At 41.8% G+C, this 20,211-nt stretch overlaps 1 protein-coding gene across 4 annotated transcripts in view; it reads right to left on the bottom strand.

Moving 5' to 3' along the window:
* carmil2 (capping protein regulator and myosin 1 linker 2) overlaps positions 1 to 20,211 on the bottom strand; it is a 184,118-nt gene that overhangs the window by 77,124 nt on the left and 86,783 nt on the right. For all 4 annotated transcript variants that reach the window (XR_015759967.1, XM_043707061.2, XM_087995933.1 and 1 more), the window contains 6 exons: positions 18,173 to 18,250; positions 14,324 to 14,400; positions 12,661 to 12,765; positions 11,402 to 11,471; positions 7,420 to 7,501; positions 7,245 to 7,341 (listed from right to left, as the gene is read on the bottom strand). Coding sequence is in view for 3 of the 4 variants with exons in the window: in XM_043707061.2 (XP_043562996.2) it covers positions 7,245 to 7,341; positions 7,420 to 7,501; positions 11,402 to 11,471; positions 12,661 to 12,765; positions 14,324 to 14,400; positions 18,173 to 18,250 (509 nt within the window). In the remaining variant the exon portion in view is untranslated. The remainder of the gene's footprint in view (positions 1 to 7,244; positions 7,342 to 7,419; positions 7,502 to 11,401; positions 11,472 to 12,660; positions 12,766 to 14,323; positions 14,401 to 18,172; positions 18,251 to 20,211) is intronic.

Here is a 20,211-nt window from a genome sequence, read left to right as displayed (position 1 = left end):
GTTCTTAGTGAATATTTTGCTTCAGTATTCACTAGTGAGAGGAACAATGTCATTTGTGAGGACAGCATGAACCAGGCTTATATTAAGAAGGAGGAAGTGCTGTAAATTTTAAAAAGAGAAGGATAGATAAGTCTCCTGGGCTGGACGGGATATACCCAAGGTTACTACAGGAAATGAGAGAAGAGATGGCTACACCTTTGGCAACGATCTTTGCATCCTGATTGTCCACTAGAGTAGTACCAGATAATTGGAGGGTGGCAAGTGTTATTCCCTTGTTCAAGAAAGGGAATAGGGATTACCCTGGGAATGACAGACGAGTCAGTCTTAAATTGGTGGTGGGCAAATTATTGGACAGGTTCTGAGAGACCGGATTTATGATTATTTAGAAAAGCATAGCTTGATTAGAGGTAGTAAGCATGGAATGGTTGTGAGAGGTAGGTCATGCCTCACAAGCCTTACTGAATTCTTTGACGATGTGACAAAACACATTGATGAAGGTAAACAGTGGATGTGGTGTACAGGGACTTTAGGAAGGTGTTTGATAAGGTTTCCCATGGTAGGCTCATTCAGAAAGTAAGGAGGCATGGAATACAGGGAAATTTGGGATACAGAATTGGCTGGCCCATTGAAGATAGAGGTGGTAGTTGATAGAAAGTATTCAACCTGGAGCTCAGTGACCAGTTGTGTTCCGCAGGGAGCTGTTCTAAGTCCTCTGCTTTTTTATATTTTTTTAAATGACTTGGACGAGAAAGTGGAAGGGTGGGTTAGTAAGTTTGCTGATGATATGAAGGTTGGTGAAGTTGTGAATAGTGTGGATTGCTGTTGTAGGTTGTAAAGGGACACTGATAGAGTGCAAAGCTGGGCTGAGAAATGGCAGATGGAGATCAACCTGGAAAAGTGCGAAGTGATTCATTTTGGAAGGTCGAATTTGAATGTAGATTGCAGGGTTAAAGGCGGGATTCTTGGTAGTGTGGAGGAACAGAGGGATCTTGGGGTCCATGTCCATTGATCTCTCAAAGCTGCCACCCAATTTGAATGGCTTGTTAAGAAGGTGTATGGTGTGTTGGCTTTCATTAACAGGAGGATTGAGTTTAAAAGCTGCAAGGTTATGCTGCAACTCTATAAACTCTGGTTAGACCACGCTTGGAATATTGTGGTCAGTTCTGGTCACCTCATTATAGAAAGGATGTGGAAGCTTTAGAGAGGGTGCAGAGGAGATTTACCAGAATGTTGCTTGGACTACAGGGCATGTCTAATGAAGAAAGGTTGAGGGAGCTAGGGTTTTTCTCATTGGAGTGAAAAAGGATGAGAGGTGACTTGATAGAGGTGTATAAGGTGATGACAGGCATAGGTAGAGTAGACAGCCAGATACTTTTTCCCAGGGCAGAAATGGTTATCATGAGGGGGCATCATTTTAAGGTGATTGGAGGAAGGTTTAGCGGCGATGTCAGAGGTAGATTCTTTACACAGAGTGATGAATGCGTGAAATTCATTGCTAGCAATGGTAGTAGAGTCAGATACTTTAGGGACATTTAAGCAACACTTAGGCACATGGATGATAGTAAAATGAAGGGTATGTAAGTTAGTTTGATCTTAGATTATGATAAAAGGTTGGCACAACACAGGCCGAAGGGCCTGTACTGTGTTGTACTGTTCTATTTTCAACCAATAATAGATAGTCAAATTAGTACCTATTACCAACCCAATGAACTTACAGTTAACTTGTGATGTCACTTTTATGCCAGGCCCCTGATTCTGAGCTTTAATTTATTAGGTTAAAAAAACCTTACCAATTAGGAGACAAAAAAAAGTAAGCAAAAAACCCCTCTTCCCCTCTGTACCTAATTCCCACATTGTCTCCAAGTTCCTCAAAGTATATACTCACGAGGTCTGTGTCTCACTTTGGATGTGATCTCTCCTTCCTGACCTTGCAAAGTTTATCATAATGAAATATAGAACATAAGACTGGACTGCCAGGTTGGTTGCTGAAAGAATGTTTCCTCTTGTGGGAGAGACTAGAACTAGTTGTAGGGTCCTGAGGCAGAAGATGAGGTGTTCTTGCAGTAGGTGGGTGGATTTGATTTGCTGGTGGAGGCAGCCCAGGATTTTCATGACCTTGGGGAAGTGGGAGGAGAAGATGAAGTGATTGGCTACAGGGCGGTGGGATTCATTGGTGCGTGTAGACCAAAGATGTTTCCTGAACCACTCTACGAATTGGTGCTTGGTCTCCCCATTGTAGAGTAGACCACAACGACAGCAATGGATGCAGTAAACAAGGTGGCAAGATATGCAGGAAAATCTCTGTCAGATTTGAAATGATCCTTTAGGGCCTTGGACTGAGGTAAGGGGGGGGTGAAGGGGGGGCTATGAGGTGTGGGTGCAAGTTTTGCACCTCATATAGTGTCAGGGGAAGGTGCCGGGTGTGGAGGGTGGGTTGGTGGGGAGCGTGGACATAATGAGGGAGTTGCAGAGAGAATGGTCTCTGTGGAAGAGAGAGAGGGGTGGAGAGGGAAATATATTTTTGGTGGTGGGGTCTCACTGTAGGTGGCGAAAATGGCAGAGGATAATGCACTGCATCTGGAGATGCATGGGGTGGAATGTGTGAACTAAGTTTGAAGTTGATTCAACCTCCTTGTGTGAGCACGAAGTAACGCCAATACAGTCATCAAAGTAGCAGAGGGAAAGGTGAGAGATGGTGCCAGCGTTGCTATGGAAGAGGGACTATTCCATATATCCTACAAATAGGCAGGCATGATGGGGCCCATGCAGGTGCCGATGGCTACCCCTCTTGTATAGTAAGTGTGAGGATTCGAAGAAGAAATTGTTGAGAATGAGGACCAGTTCTGCCAATCAAATGAGTGTGCCGGTGAAGGGGGACTGGTTGAGCTGGTGGGAGATGAAGAAGCAGAGAGCTCTTAGGCCTCATGGGAGATGGAAGTGTATGGGGACTGGATGTCCATAGTGAAAATAGGTGAACTTGCAGCGTGGGTTGGTACCTGGGACTTCGATGTTGTGGCTATTACAGAGACATGGCTAGAACAGGGACAGGATTGGCTGTTGCAGGTTCCAGGATTTAAATGTTTTAGTAGGGTCAGAGGTGGGGGTAAAAGAGGGGGAGGTGTGGCATTGCTTGTCAAAGATAGTATTACAGTGGTGGAAAGGACGATGGATGAGGACTTGCCATCTGAGGTAGTTTGGGCTGAGGTTAGGAATAGGAAAGGTGAGGTCACCCTGTTAGGAGTCTTTTACAGGCCTCCTAATAGTCCTAGAATCATTGAAGAAAGGATAGGGAAGGTGATTCAGGAGATGAGTGACAGTAATAGGGTGGTTGTTATGGGGGACTTTAACTTTCCTGATATTGATTGGGAAAGCTATAGCTCAAGTTCGTTAGATGGGTCAGTGTTTGTTCAATGTGTGCAGGAGAGTTTCCTGACACAATATGTAGACAGGCCAACAAGAGGTGAGGCCATACTGGATTTGGTTCTGGGTAACGAACCAGGCCAGGTGTTAGAATTAGAGGTAGGTGAGCACTTTGGGGATAGTGATCATAATTCGGTGATTTTTACTCTCGTGATGGAGAGGGATAAGTGTGTACTACAGGGCAAGAGTTATAGCTGGGGTCAGGGAAATTATGATGCGGTGAGGCATGACTTAGGATGTGTGGCTTGGAAAAGTAGACTCCAAGGCAAGAGTGTAAATGATATGTGGAGCTTGTTCAAGGAGCAACTATTGAGTGTCCTTGATAATTATGTACCTGTCAGGCAGGGGGGAAAGGGTTGTGCGAGGGAGCCGTGGTTTAATAAGGAATTGGAATCCCTTGTTAAATGGAAGAGGGCGGCCTATCTCAAGATGAGACGTGAAGGTTCAATTGGGGTGATTGAGAGTTATAGGGTAGCCAGGAAGGACCTGAAGAGAGAGCTAAGAGCAGCAAGGAGGGGACATGAAAGGTACTTAGTCGGTAGGATTAGGGAAAACCCTAAGGCTTTCTATAGGTATGTTAGGAATAAAAGAATGACTAGGGTAGGAATAGGTCCAGTCAAGGATAGTAGTGGGAAGTTGCGTGTGGAGGCGGAAGAGATTGGGGAGACACTGAATGAATACTTTTCTTCAGTATTTACTCAGGAACAGGGCATTGTCGTCGATGTGAATACTGAGTCACAAATAAGTAGAATGGATGGCTTTGAGGTATGTAGAGAAGAGGTGTTGGAAATCCTGGACAAGGTGAAAATAGATAAGTCCCCTGGGCCTGATGGCATTTATCCTAGGATTCTCTGGGAAGCAAGGGAGGAGATTGCAGAGCCATTGGCCTTGATTTTTATGTCCTCTTTGTCTACAGGAGTAGTGCCAGAAGACTGGAGGATAGCAAATGTGGTTCCCTTGTTCAAAAAGGGGAGTAGGGATAACCCTAGTAACTATAGGCCGGTGAGTCTCACTTCTGTTGTGGGCAAAGTCTTAGAGAGAATTGTAAGGGATAGGATTTATGCACATCTGGATAGGAATAATGTGATCAAGGATAGTCAGCATGGTTTTGTGAAGGGCAGGTCGTGCCTCACAAACCTTATTGAATTCTTTGAAAAGGTGACGAAGGAGGTTGATGAGGGGAAAGCGGTAGATGTGGTATATATGGATTTTAGTAAGGCGTTTGATAAGGTTCCCCATGGTAGGCTACTGCAGAAAATACGGAGATATGGCATTGAGGGTGAGTTGGAGGTTTGGATTAGGAATTGGCTGGATGGAAGAAGACAGAGGGTAGTAGTTGATGGCAAAGTTTCTTCATGGAGTGCTGTCACTAGCGGTGTTCCGCAAGGATCTGTTTTGGGACCATTGCTGTTTGTCATTTTTATAAATGACCTGGAAGAGGGGTTAGAAGGTTGGGTGAGCAAGTTTGCGGATGATACGAAAGTCGGAGGAGTTGTTGACAGTGAGGAAGGATGTGGCAGGTTACAGCAGGATATAGAGAAGCTGCAGAGCTGGGCAGAAAAGTGGCAAATGGAATTCAATGTAGCTAAGTGTGAGGTTCACTTTGGGAAGAATAACAAAAAGATGGGGTACTGGGCTAATGGTCGGATACTTGGTAGTGTGGATGAGCAGAGGGATCTTGGTGTCCATGTACACAGATCTCTGAAAGTTGCCACCCAGGTAAATAGTGCGGTGAGGAAGGCATATGGCGTACTGGCTTTTATTGGTAGAGGAATTGAGTTCCGGAGTCCTGAGGTCATGATGCAGTTGTATAAGACTCTGGTGCGGCCGCATCTGGAATATTGTGTGCAGTTTTGGTCGCCATACTATAGGAAGGATGTGGAGGCACTGGAACGGGTGCAGAGGAGGTTTACCAGGATGTTGCCTGGTATGGAAGGAAGATCGTATGAGGAAAGACTGAGACACTTGGGGCTGTTTGCATTAGAGAAAAGAAGGTTTAGGGGTGACTTGATTGAGGTGTACAAGATGATTAGGGGGTTAGATAGGGTTGACAGTGTGAAACTTTTCCCGCGTATGGAGTCGGGTATTACAAGGGGGCATAGCTTTAAATTAAAGGGGGGTAGATATAGGACTGAAGTTAGGGGTAGGTTCTTCACTCAGCGAGTCGTAAGTTCATGGAATGCCCTGCCAGTAGCAGTGGTGGACTCTCCCTCTTTATGGGCATTTAAGCAGGCATTGGATAGGTATATGGAGGATAGTGGGTTAGTATAGGTTAGGTGGGCTTGGATCGGCGCAACATCGAGGGCCAAAGGGCCTGTACTGCGCTGTATTCTTCTATGTTCTATGTAGAATAGTTTTATTAATATAGATCAAGAGAAACAGTATTCCTAGTAGAAACTATACACCTTACTCCAGTCTGAAATACAACCCTTTACCATAACTGTTTCCTCTCAGTCAGCTTGCTTTATATTCAATTTGCTGTGTTTGTTTTTGCTTTCAGATGTTAGCTATTGTGATCCTGCTATTTACCCCTCCTGTAGACATTTATTGTTTATTTTACTTTTCCTAGTACCACTGTCTTTGATCTGACATCATGAACCCTTTTGGCATTTAATCGCTCCTGTTTTTTACCCTATCACGGGCTTTCCCTTTTATCCTGGAACTCAATCTCTCCCCTTTCATTTGCTTGAAACTTAAAGTAGCTCTAACTTTCCCAGTTCTGATTAAAAGATTATCCACCTGAAATGTCATCTGAAATTTTCATTTAAACTTGGGAGCATATTTAGTTCCCAACCTCCAAAGAACGTACTGCAAAACCACATTGCAAGCGTCCTGAAGGTCGCCTCTTAATTGCCATCACTGGGCTCTCCACTGAAGGACAGAAAATGGACACTCCACTTTCCCATCCAAATCAGAGGGTCACTGTGAGAGGTGGCCACTGGAAGCAGCAGGGATAGTGAGAAGGGAAGGGAAACCAGGTTCTCCTGTGGCCAAGGAGGCAGGCCCCAGTGTTGGTAAGGAAACCCTTTCTGGCGCTAGCATTAAAGCAGCAGAGGGAGGCAACTGCTACTATTAGATTAGATTAGATTACGTACAGTGTGGAAACAGGCCCTTTGGCCCAACAAGTCCACACCGCCCCGCCGAAGCGAAATCCACCCATACCCCTACATTTACCCCTTACCTAACACTATGGGCAATTTAGCATGGCCAATTCACCTGACCTGCACATCTCTGGACTGTGGGAGGAAACCGGAGCACCCGGAGGAAACCCACGCAGACACGGGGAGAACGTGCAAACTCCACACAGTCAGTCGCCTGAGGCGGGAATTGAACCCGTGTCTCTGACGCTGTGAGGCAGCAGTGCTAACCACTGTGCCACCATGCCGCCCACAAATTGGTGGACACTTCCTTGGGGCTTGGAGTTTCTGCGTCCACCAGCTTTCACTTTTCCAGGAGACTGCCTCACGTAGCTGGTTATGTCGCCTTACAGCTGAACAATTGTCTCTTTGTTGGCAAAAATGCCAGATGCTTCGGTGGATGGCTCTCACTTGGGCCTTCAGCTTGCTAAATTTGCCAAATCACTCTGGTCAGCAAGCGATTAAGCACTGTGAATCTTCCTTAATGGCAGAATCATGTCAGTGAGCCATCTGGACACAGCTCCTAGTATTCATGAGGGGCTGGTGAAAATCCTGCTTGCTAACGTTATTTCTCTCCATTCAGATTCTGCCAGAACTACAAGGTATTTCTAGTATTGCTTTCAATAATTCAGATTTCAGCATCTACAGAATTTACTTCAGTAAATGTTTCACCTGTCATCAGCTTACTTTGATTTAATGTTGAAGTTCTTGCCAAGTGCTACATGTCGAATTGATTTGCTTCTTCCAATAGATAAAACCAGTGTCACCATGTCAGAGTCAAACCCTGCAAATGACAAAAAGATAAATTAAACTCTATCATCCCTTTGTCCTAGTCAAGTTACTGCTATGGAGAGTCACCTACCATTATCTGACAAGTCCAGGCTACTGATGGCACTAGCATCAATAATATGGTCCTGGATCACCTGCGCACCAGCTGATCTTAACTACAAGAGAAGCAAAAGGAACAGTTTGTGTTCAAACACTGCAAGCATTTCATTGTGTCAACAGATTTCAAGCTGTGTTTTCTGTACAGATTTGTAGTGCCCAATGGAGATGAGAGCTGATGACTGCCCCCACTGAAGATGATAGGACGAAGTTAATAGCTGGGAAACATTTATCCCCACAGGAAGGGATTGAAATCTGGTGTGATTCCCTTCCTCTTTGGGACACACTCACTAATTTCAGTGGTGGCTGTACATGAAAAGATCTGAACTGGTCAATCTGTTGGAAAAAAACTGCAGCCCAAAAATCTACTGAAGAGAGGGGCAAGAGCAAAATAACTATGAGATGAGAATGTGGAATAGACACCGCGCAACAATCGCCACACAGGGATGTTCCTTCCCAGTCAGGGAGCACTTCAGCGGTCAAGGACATTCAGCTTCTGATCTTCGGGTAAGCATCCTCCAAAGCGGCCTTCAAGATACACAACAATGTAGAATCGCTGAGCAGAAACCGATAGCCAAGTTCCATACCTACAAAGACGGCCTCAACCATGATCCCGGGTTTATGTCATGCTACATGTGACTCCACCACACTGTCCTGTATCTGTAAAATCTTTCTTACTGTCCTGTTTTGACAACATCACCTTGATAAACTGTTATGACCTCTCTACCTTAATTATACATTTTTGAATTACTTATTACTTTGGTTAGACCCTTGGCATGTGACTCTTAAACTACTATGTTATTCCAGTCAAATAAAAACTGAAAGAATTGCAGATGCTGTAAATCAGGATCAGAGGCAAAGGTTGCCGAGGGTGCTTAGCGAGTGTGCTGGCATCTGTGAAGAAAACTCAGAGTTAACATTTCTTTTTCCTGTGATCCTTCCTCTGGATTTTCTTCACAGATCCTTCTGGGCTTTTCCTGTGGCTTCTGTTTTTGTTCCATGTTATTCCAGTCATTTGGTTTGTCTCCAGCACTACCTTATTTTTAATTTTTTGTAATTATCTCTCTGAAGGTCATCCCTTCAGTTATTATTCAGCTATTGACACTTTACTCACACCGTCTAATATTCTTGATCAACTGCAGAGACTTATTATTTGACGCTGCTCTCACACCATTTACATGATCTTTTGATCTCTCTGCCCTTGATCTCTCCGCTCATAAATTCTGTGTTCTGTGTGCTTCCCTCTCACTAGATCTGACAAAGGGGCTACGAAAGCTTTTGATTTCAAATAAGCCTGTTGCACTATAACCTGATGTCGTATGATTTCTCACTAAGTCTCCACTGCTCGAGGGTCGAGAATTGTAAAGATATCGTAGAAATTCTTCCTCAACTTCCTCTTCCAACTTAAATGTGAATTTTGAAACATTGTCCCCTAAGTTTTGATGCCCCATAAGGGGATATATTCTTGCAGCATCCACTCATCAAACCCCCTTATAGAATGTTGTAAGTTTCAAAAGATCGCCTCACTTCCTTTGAAATTCCAATGAATACAGGCACAACTTGGTCAAACCTGAGAGAGCCTCTTCATCCCAGGAAGCCTAATCAATGTTTTTTGAACTGCCTCAAATACAAGTAAGGAGACCAAAGTGGCAGACAATACTCTAGGTGCAATCTTGCCAGTGCCTTGCATAGCTTTTTTAAAGATGCCTCTACGTTTATACTTCAACCCTTTGCAATGAAGGCCAACATTCCATTTGCCTTCCTAATTATCTGCTATACCAGTTTGCTGATTTCTTGTAATCGTAAGGACACCCACATACCTGTATCACAGCATTTTGCAATCTCTGTGTAAACAATATTCTGCTTTTCTTTCCCAAAGTGGACACACTTTTTTCCTACATTATGCATCAGCTGCCAAATTCTTGTCAATATAATTAACCTATGTATATCCCTTTGAAGACTGTGTTTTCCTCATAACTGTCCTACCTATCAGCACATCTTGCTAAAATCAAACCAAACCCCGAACTGGGAGAATTGGCCACTCCCCTTTCATTGTAAAAGCGTTTTAAAAGAAAGATTTACAAGCTTTCTCAAATAGCTATTTCCAGACATATCAGAACCTCTGCCTTTACAACCTCTTTTGAAAAAAACAAGACCAACATAACCTTGCTAAAGGAGCAGCATCGTCCATAGTTCCACCACAAACTTTGTCCCCTGAATTAAACTGTTTCACTCACTTAGAGAAGGTGAGTGGCTGGCATTGGCATTCCTGCTGCCATTTCACCCTTCCTCCAGGTCTGGAAATATCAGGTTTAATCTGGTGTGGAGTCTTCTCCCTATCAGCAACTCTGCTCGAGCTATCCCTGTTGTTGTGGGGTGGTCTTATAATCGAACAGGAATCGGGACAGTTTGTATCTGGGTTTGGTTTCATTTTAGCAAGATGTGCTGATAGGTAGGACAGTTATGAGGAAAACACAGAGTCTTCAAAAGGGATATACATAGGTTAATTATATTGACAAGAATTTGGCAGCTGTAGGCTGCTTCTTTAAGCCTGCCTTCAATGTTTGAACCCCACTTCCACCAGACCATTGGACGATGGATGGTATGCAGTTAACCTTATGTGCCGAATGCCATTTGATTTCAGGAAATATTCAAATTCCCTGCTGGTAAATGACATCCCACTGTCAGTGGCCAACATTTCTGGGAGTCTGTGTAGCGCAAACGATGCCCGCAGCTTTTCAATCATCATCCCTGAGTTTGCCAAACAAACTTTGTGCACATCCAACTACTTTGAATGGGTGCCCACAATGACCAGGAACATTGAGCCCATGAAAGAACTGGCATACTTGACATGCAACTGAGTCCAGGGTTTATCCGACCATTCCCACAATTTTCGTCCTTGTTGAAAATCTGGGCACTGTCCCACCAACGCAGCTATGTTGGCATTTAACCTAGCCACTAGACATAGCTTCTCACGAGCATCTTCATCTTGGAAACCCCTGGATGACTCTGATGAAGTTCGGCCAGTATCTGGTGGCAACCTTTATGGGACAATCACCCTTGCTCCCCATAGCAACATTCCATTCTCAGTGCCATTGAATTAACTGCACAGAGGCTAGTATCCTGTCACGAAGTCACCCTTTATTTACTTGTGCATAGTACACCGGCTGTGGTCAGCCAGCTTGGATTCAATCCCCTGAAGTGTGGATTTACTAAATCTTTTTTTTTTGTCAGTCACTTGAACTGAGGAGACTCTAATCTTTTTTTTAAATATAAACTCCCACACTACCACCTAACAGTGGTAGTGCTTACTCATTCCCCAGCACCCATGAGTGAGTGAGTGAGCGTGTGCGTGCGCGTGCGTGTTGGTGTCAGATACAGTGAAGAACAATGAACGCAGAATCTCCTGTTTATATTTCTTTTTTGTACATTAGACAATACCGTTACATACAAAAGTGCAGACAATACAGACCCAGCAAGCCCCCGCCCCTCCCACCTTCCGACCACTCTAAGGCAGCCCGCCCCTACCCACCTAATGTCCCATTTATTTTTTTTTTGCGGTAGTTTATCATTTTTTTCTCCTGTTTATATTGGTCAGACAGGACTTTCCTGATTGACTCAGGTTAACAACCCCAATCAATTACCTCATAATCAACAAGGTCCACCTGGTTCCAATCAATATACTTTCATACTTGACAGGGCAAACATTTCATGATTTTATGCTATTGTTTCTGTTAATGCGCCTGATTTTCTACTTGTGAATTGCTGCATTGAAAAAAGTGCAAACTCAATGAATCAATAATAAATATTACAAGGGTTGGCTAGGGTGTCTACATGTTTATGGCCTTATGGGGTAAAATGAGGAAAAAAACTTTCTACACAGAAAAGAAAATGGTTAGATCAAATCTCCACAAGAAATATAAGATCCTAATCTGAGGGCACAGCTTTTTACTCGTTACCTCACAGTTGCTGAGATCCAGATGCACATCACAGATGTGAGTGTTACATGTCAAGCCCTGAAGAATGGCTCTGTAGAGTACAATAAAAGGCTTTTAGCAAAACAACTCACCATTAAATATCATACAGACTCAATCAAAGGACTGTCTGAGGAAAAAGCAGGGTGTTATTATGTCTCACGGAATTTGTTTGACTGTCTTTAACAGTCGTACTGTAATTTTACAGTTTGTCATGAAACCTGGCCTCACTTTTTTTGATTAGATTAGATGAGATGTGGAAACAGGCCCTTCAGCCCAACAAGTCCACACTGACCTTCTGAAGAGCAACCCACCCAGATCCATTCCCCTACATTTACCCCTTCACCTAACACTACGGACAATTTAGCATGGCCAATTCACCTAACCTACATATCTTTGGACTGTGGGAGGAAACCGGAGCACCAAACAGACACGAGGAGAATGTGCAAACTCCACACAGACAGTTGCCCGAGGCAGGAATTTAACCTGGGTCTCTGGCGCTGTGAGGCAGCAGTGCTAACCACTGTGCCACCGTGCCGCCCCTTTGCTTTCTCAAGATTGCACTGGGTTGGGCAATGATCATTTTCAGAAACAATCCCATAGCATGAGATGGGCTTGATGAATTTTCTGCTGTTTATCTCATTTTCTCTGCTCCTATTATTCTGATGCTGGGAGAACAAGAGTCACATTTTTTAAATGCATATCAAGGTTATAAGAGCCTGATTAGCATGAGTTTAATTATTGTTGTAATCTAATTGAGGCATTAAAAAATAGACAGAGAAATTGGTCTTCTGGCAGGAGAATTCAGCATGAGATAACATATTGTTAGAATACAGTAAATGTCTAGAAGGTGAGGAGTTGAGTGGAGGGGTGGATGTTTAGTAAGGGAGGGATGCTGTGCAGTGTGGAGCATGCTGGGGAGACATGGAGTACTGGACAGTATTGTGGACAAGCTGGGTGAGGGATGCAAAGCAAGGGGATAAAGGAAGGTACTAATGGAAAAAAGGGGAAGGGGAACTATTGGGTGGAAGAGTAGGCCGTTGTTTTCCGAACTCTCTCAAACTATTGTTCTCTACCTTCCTGCTGTCTCTCTAGTTTAGAAAGAAAGCCACTGCCGGCCCAGCTGTCAGAATTCAGCAGTTCCTCTGCCCCAGTCAATGTAAAATTAATTACTGCTTTTAGAATGACTTAGAATTACAGTGTCACATTTCAAAAGTTTTACTGATCAATAAAACATACAGTACCTTACTGCTTCCAGTGGTAGCTTGATACCAGACAGTGTAATGCACTTTAATGATAAACAGTTACTGAAGAACTGCTTCAATGAAGGGGGGACTTCCCGAGTTTTCCTGCGAGAGAGAAGGCTTTGCACTCAACTAAAATCAATATTGAACATGTTACACCAAAGAATCTGGGAGATTTTCAAACTTGTCATCAGATATTTAATGATTAAACGTCCACTAAAGAAATCAATACAACTGCAAATTGAACAGTTTGCAACAAGTCTGATGGCTAATTGGCAAGTGAAAAATCTACCCCAATAAAATAGGCTCTTAAAATGAGGCAGAATTCAGTGACAGCTTCTCAAAAAAATGATCACACACACAACTTGCCTACAGTTAACACACACTCTTTTGCATTCTCCGGGTAATTATTTGTCAGGGTTAGTTTGAGCTTTTTTCATGTCAACTTCTGTTGGTTTTCCAATTTAACACACCTTTTTCTTTTTCTTCTATGAATTCCTATATACCAAGAACCATCCCAAAGACCACAAGCTACAAATCCAAGTCCTCAAATGATAGGGCAAGTGAGTTAAGATTCACAAGTGATGACCATACAATAGGCAATGGAGTCATTTTAAAATGCATTTCTGTAATTCACCTTGTTTCATGGTTCTGATCTCAAGGCCAGAACTAAATGCACAGTTTGGGAGGTGAACTTTGTGAGAAAGTGACTGACTGTCATTTATTCATTCAAACTGAGGTTTAATAGGAGGTATAATCTAAATGACCTCAGGCCTGGCATTAGAAAAAAAAATGTGGAAATAATGAGAGGACAAGAATCATTCCAATTGCATATTTATAGGGTGGAATAATACATTTGGTTCTGATGTAGAAGCAAGCCATTCAGCCCAACAAATCTGCTCCATCATTCAATGAGATCATGGCTGATCTGATAATCTTCAACTGCATCTTCCTTCCTTATTCCCACAAACTTTGATGTTTTTTTATTCATTCATGGGCCAGTGTTTATCGCCTGTCCCTAATTGAGTCAACTAGATTGCTGTGGGTCTGGAGTCACAAGTTGGTCAGACCAGGTAAGGATGGCAGATTTCCTTCCCGAAAGCATATCAATGAACCAAGTGGATTTTTCTTGAAAATCAACAATGGATTCACGGTCATCGTTAGACTCTTCATTCCAGATTTTTATTGAATTCAAACTCCATCATCTGCCATGGTGGGATTTGAACCCAGATCACCAGAATATTACTTGGGTCTTTGGATTAATAGTCCTGCGATAGTACCACAAGGCCATCACCTTCCTTAGAATTAGAATTCTATCTAACTCAGCTTTGAATAACTTAACGACAGCTTTGATAGCTCTCTGTAGTGAAGAATTCTACAGATTCACTATTCTGTCGAGAATTATAAGTGAGTTCTCCTCAATTTTACAGTTATAATTTCACAGAAATGCCTGATAATCAAAGGTTATCTGGCAGCCACCCATAGTTTGTTTATTGTCATCTCAAATTCACTGAAGATAATCAAGTCGATCAAGGTCGTGTGATATTGACTGATTTTGAGGTTTGTGCTCCTGCCAGCAGCTATTTTAAGTGAATCACCTTATAGAGCAATCAAACAGCAGCTAAAGAATTTAAATCATTTGACATCAACAGCTTCTTCTTACTTGTGGGAAAATACATTTCGGTCGAGGATTAGAGAGGTCAGATGTGCACAACATCCACGATTCAATGCTCCAAAAAGCTGAAAAAAAGGAATACAGAAAATCAGCAATGGAACACCAGAATTAAAAAAAAACGACAGACATAACTTTACCATTATGTAAAAGCTTTTTATAGAACCTTATGAAAACCTCAATTTCTAATTTTTAAAAATCCTGTCATAGGATGTTGGCATTGTTGGCTGGGCCAGTAAATATAGCCCATCTCTGGTTTCCCTTGAGGTAATGGTGGTGGTGAGCTGCCTTCTTGAACTGCTGCAGTCCAATTGTTATAAGTACACCCACAATGCCCTTTGGGAGGGAGTTCCAGGATTTTGACCCAGCAACACTGAAAGAATGGCAATATATTTCCAAGTCGCGACAGTGAATGGCTTGGTGGGGGGCTGGGGGAAGGGAGACAATGTATAGGTGTCCGCATGTATATTCTAGCCTTTTCCTCTTTGATAGTATCTTTTGAACCCATGATAACTACTAACTAAAGAGCGTTGGTGAATTTTGGCAGTGCATCTTCTAAATGGCACATACAGCTACTACTGAGCATCAATGATGAAGGAAGTCAATATTTGTGGATGTGATGCCATCCAAGGAGGCTGTTCTGACCTGGATGGTATCAAGCTTCTTGAGCATAGTTGGAGCTGCATTCATCCAAGTAAATGGGGAGTATTCCATCATATCCTGACTGGTGCCCTGTAGATGATCGGCAGGTTTTGGGGAGTCAGAAAGTGAGTTACTTGCTGCAAGACTGCTAGTCTTTGACTGATCTTGTGGCAAGATACTTATACGGCTAATTCAATTCAGTTTGTAGTCAATAGTAACCTCAGGATATCGATAGCAGCTTTATTCTATTATTGAATGTGAAAGGGCGATGGCTAGATTCTTTCTTGTTGAAGATGGTCATTGCATGGCACTTAAGTGGCACAAACGTTACTTGCCACTTGCCAGCCTCATACCTGGATATTTTCCTGGTTTTGCAGTATTTGGACATGGATTCCTTCAGCATCTAAGCAATTGTGAATGGTGCTGAATATTGTGCAATCATTAGCGATTATTCCCACATCTGACCTGATGATGGAAGCAAGGTCACTGATTAACCAGCTGAAGATGGTCGGGCTGAAACACTATCCTAAGGAACGTACATGTACTGTACCAAAAATAAGTGGGGAGGCAAATTGTGAGGATGACACAAAGACTGTACAGAGGGATATAGACAGGTTAAGCAAATGGGCAAAAACTTGGCTGACAGAATGGATTGCTGGAAAATATGAGGCTATGCATTTTGGCAGGAAGATTAGAGGAGCTGAATGTTATTTAAATAGAGAAAAGACTCCCAGAAACTTACAGCGGAGAGATTAGGTAGTCCTTGGGCATAAATCTTAAAACACTAGTGTAAAGCTCAGCAGTAATAGAGAAGGCAAATGGAACATTAGCCTTTATTTCAAAGAGAATTGACTACAAAAATACAGATGCTTTCTAAACCTATACAAGGCATTCAGACCACAGGTGGAATACTGTGAACAGTTTTGGGACACTTATCTAAGGAAAGACAGACTGTTTTTGGAGATAATGCAGAGAAAGTTCACTAGGCTGAACCTGGCTATAGAGTGACTGGGGAGAGGTTGAGTAGGTTCGTTCTGTACTCACTGGAGGTTAGAAGAATGAATGGCAAGCTTATTGAAATAGACAAGATTCTTAGGGGAACTTGGCAGGGTAGATGCAGAAAAGTTGTATCGCTTTGTGGGAGGCTCTAAGACCAGATAGTAGAATCTCAGGAAAAAGGGTGGTTCTAAGACAGAAATGAGAAGGAAGTTCTTCTTTCAGAGAGTAGTAAATTTGTAATTCTTTACTATAACGTGCTGTCAAAGATGTGTCTTCAAATATATACAAGGTTGAGATTCACAGATTTTTAATCAGCAAGGGAATGAAGAATTATGTACTCGAACAGCCAAACTGTTCGAGTACAGCACTATCATCCACCCAACAATGTGGAAAATTGCCCATCAAGACCAGAAGGTAGAGTTGAAAATGATCAGGCCAGTCGTGATCTCATTGAATGCGCAGAGGACATATCTGGGCAATTTTCCACATTGTTGGGTGGATGATAGTGCTGTACTCGAACAGTTTGGCTAGGGGCTATCAAGTTCTGGAATGAAGCGTTCAATACTATTGCTGGAATATTGTCTGTGATGTTAGGGACCTCTGGAGAAGGGCAAGGTGGATTATCCACTCAGTATTTCTGGCTGAAGTTTGTTGCACATGCTTCAGCCTTACGTTCTGCAGTGATGTGCTAGGTTCCCCATTGATGATAGGGATATTTGTGGATCCTCTTCCTCAAATTACTTACTTAAATATCCTCCACCATTTACTACTGGATGTGGCAGGACTGCAGAGCTTAGATCTGACCCATTTATTGTGGAATTGCTTAGCCTCTTATCACTTACTGTTTGTTATGTAAGTCAAACTGGTTTTGTAGCTTCAACAGGATGACACCTCATTTTTAGGTATGCTTGATGGTGCTCCTGGCTTGCCTTCCTGTACTCTTAATTGAACCAGGTCTGATCCCTTAGCTTGATGGTAATGGTAAAGTAGGGGATATGTCAGGCCATGAGGCTGCAGTACAATTTAGCTTGCTGATGGCCCACAATACCTCATGTATGCCTAATCTGGAGTTGCTAGATCTGTTTATGTTATCACAGAATCATTTTAAAGTAAATGGCAGGTATGTCAGCCTATAGAGAGGTTTGACAGTGATACAACAGTGCCATCTGTTGGTGACTATATACACTTTGACAAAGAAATCGGTGAGAAATAAATTTGCATCTTTCACCACCTATGGTGTTCCAAAGAACTTCACCAGCATTATGAAGTGAATCACAGTTGCATTGTGGGACAAAGCAATGTGTCAATTTATGCACAAAAGATCCCACCAATAGTAATGTAATAAATGACCACATAGGTAGTTTTTTTTTCTGACACTGGTCAAGGGGCAGGTGAGTACAAAGTTCTGAATCTAGATTTTGCTGTTTGGGGTATTGGGGCAGGTGTAAAAGGGCTGTCCCCAGGTCAGAGGTTGTAAGCCTCCTATCTGGCACATTGATGGAACAACATTGCTGAAAACCAAAGTGCAAATTACCCTCCTGATAACGTAGGCACAGAATGAAACACTTCACTTGCATGATTGTTAGATGTCACAAAATATATTACAGCTCATGAAATATTTTTTGTTGTAATGAAGGAAACACAGTATCTAATTTGCTCATAGCCATCTCCCAGAAGCAGGAAGGTGATAATAATTAAATAATATATTTTTGTACTGATTTAAGGATAAATATTGATCAGGACAAGGGTTAACTCTCTTGCTCTTCTTCAAAACATGGGATTTTTATATTCTACTGAGGGGGCAGATGGAACCTCCAAATAATAACACACCTTAAAGATGGTACTGTTGACGACAGTGGAGGTGGGAATAAAAAGGAGGAGGTGAATAAAAGATAAAATTGCATATGTACTGTGAAAGAATGTCTCTTGTTATCCTATTGTAACATCAATGCTAACAACAATTAACAAATCCACATATTCACTCGTTTCATGCTGAGGTAAAAAATCTTTTGAAAAAACAATGATACCATTCGCATTAGAAAAAAAAGTATGTTGTGCTGTGTTTTCCAGCTTTCTGCTGCAGAAATAAGACTAAAACTGCAAAAGGACTTAAAGTGACATATTATTCCTGCCTTCCTAGATGGAGATAATGTTAGAGAATGTTAGTCTTTTAAGAATACCAAAAACTGTGGTACTTACAGAATCCAGAGCACAATCAGTACCTGCCAGATCCAGATGAGTCAGGGCATTCGGATGGGAAATGAAATTATAAAATATCTGGCACAAAAAGAAAGAAGTCATTTTTGTAAATATTTTGACTGAATTTCTTATGGTCAAATCATTTTATATGTTTAAGTGATAAATATTCAATCATAAGGTTGAATATTTAAGTCTGAAATAATATTCAATTCCTGCATTTTTTGGTTTTATTCCGAAATAGAGATTAAAATAGCTTTCTTGTAAATGGTTGACTTACTCATCAAATGGGTCCTCTTGGTATATTGGCAAATACTGCCAGCCAGCACAATTGCTATGCAAAGATGTGTCTGGGCCATTGAAATACCAACTTTGAGGTTTTCCTAATGTTCTTGTCACATTGGATATACCAAAAAATAGATGCCAGGTTTGACAGTCATGCAAACACAAAGCAGGCAAGTATCTATCCAGAGGTAGCTTTGCCTGCTTTGAGTTTTCAGGACTGTCAAACCATAATGCAATACCTTACATTTATCCAATTAAACTACGTCTGCCAATCCTTTGCCCATTGACCCAATTGATCAAGATCTCTTTCAAATTTTAGCCAACTTTTTTTCACTGTCCACTATACCGTACATTTAGGTATCATCTGCTATTTTCATCCAAGTCATTTATATAAATTACAAATAATTAGAAGATACACGTGATTGTTACAAAGCCTTAAAAATTTGATTTAAACCTAAATACCCAAATGTCCCAGCTGCCAATGTGGGAGGCATTTTAACCAAATGTTGAATGTCAGTGAGGTGGCTACATTTTGGGGGTGAAAAATGATAGATGTATGGGGATACATCAAAATGAAGTAAGTGTTTGAAGGGTTAATTCTAGCTTGTATTTCCTTGCCTTTCGTTATTTGATGGTTGCAAGAATGTTGACCATAACCCATGTGTGAGTTCCCCTCAAACAGCAAATTAAAATCATTTGATATGCTGAGTCTAGTTGAGCTTGTATTATTTTGGGTCACAGTAAGCTTGTGGTTAAAAAGACATACACTGACAAATAACTGATGGTTGACAACAGATCAAAATCCAAGGCAAGGCCAAAGTATTTGTAATAAGACCATGGTTTACTGAGTATAGTTATAGGGTTAATACTATAACAGTAGTCAGTGTTTTTTAAATTTCTCAGGATTGTTGAAAACTTAACTGAGCAAGAACTCACAGAAGTTGAGAGGTCACCTTGAATCTACAAAGCAGGTTGTGATACTTGTCATTTAATGTGACCCAAATGTTACAACACTATCTCTGCCAATATTTTTCAAAACTAGTTATTGAAAATCCTCTTGTTATAATACATTAACATCTGCCTACATTATTACTGAAAGAATAACTGCTCTCTGCTGTGACAATGAAAGTAAAGAAATCCACTTACAAAAATGCTTCCATTTTATCTCTAAGAACTACAGGGAGTCAGCCATGTATTTAGGTCATAATACACAGGAGCAGAATTAGGCCATTCAGCTCATCGAGTCACTCCATTCAATCATGGCTGATATGTTTCTCAACCCTATTCTCCTGCATTCTCCCTGTAACCCTTGATCCCCTTAATAAACAAAGGTCTCTTCCCTAGGGTGGGGGAGTTCAAAGCTAGAGAGCATAATTTTAAGGCAAGAGGAGAAAATTTTTTAAAAACACACGCGGAGCAACTTTTACACACAGATTCATGTATGGAATGAACAGCCAGACAATGTGGTCGGTACATGTACGATTACAACATGTAAAAGAATTTGGATAAGGACATGAATAGAAAAGGTTCGGAGATATATGGGCCAAATGCAGGCAAGTGGGACTAGTTTAGTTCAGGAAACTTGGTCAGCATGGATTAGTTGGATTGAAGGGTCTGTTTCCGTGCTGTTTGACAACAATTCTACTTGAAAATAACTAGCTTGTATATGGTATTTTCCTTTCCATAATTAATTGAAACTAACTCTTTCTGCAAAATATTGGAAGATCGATAGATAAGGAAGTGTTGAATTGGTCACT

Source organism: Chiloscyllium plagiosum, unplaced genomic scaffold, assembly GCF_037043375.1.
Source record: "Chiloscyllium plagiosum isolate Xiang-an unplaced genomic scaffold, Cpla_swu_hap1 HiC_scaffold_17, whole genome shotgun sequence".
Lineage (NCBI taxonomy): Eukaryota > Metazoa > Chordata > Chondrichthyes > Orectolobiformes > Hemiscylliidae > Chiloscyllium > Chiloscyllium plagiosum.
The sequence above is the reverse complement of the archived record's forward strand: the minus strand, read 5'-3'. Positions and strand labels throughout refer to the sequence as shown.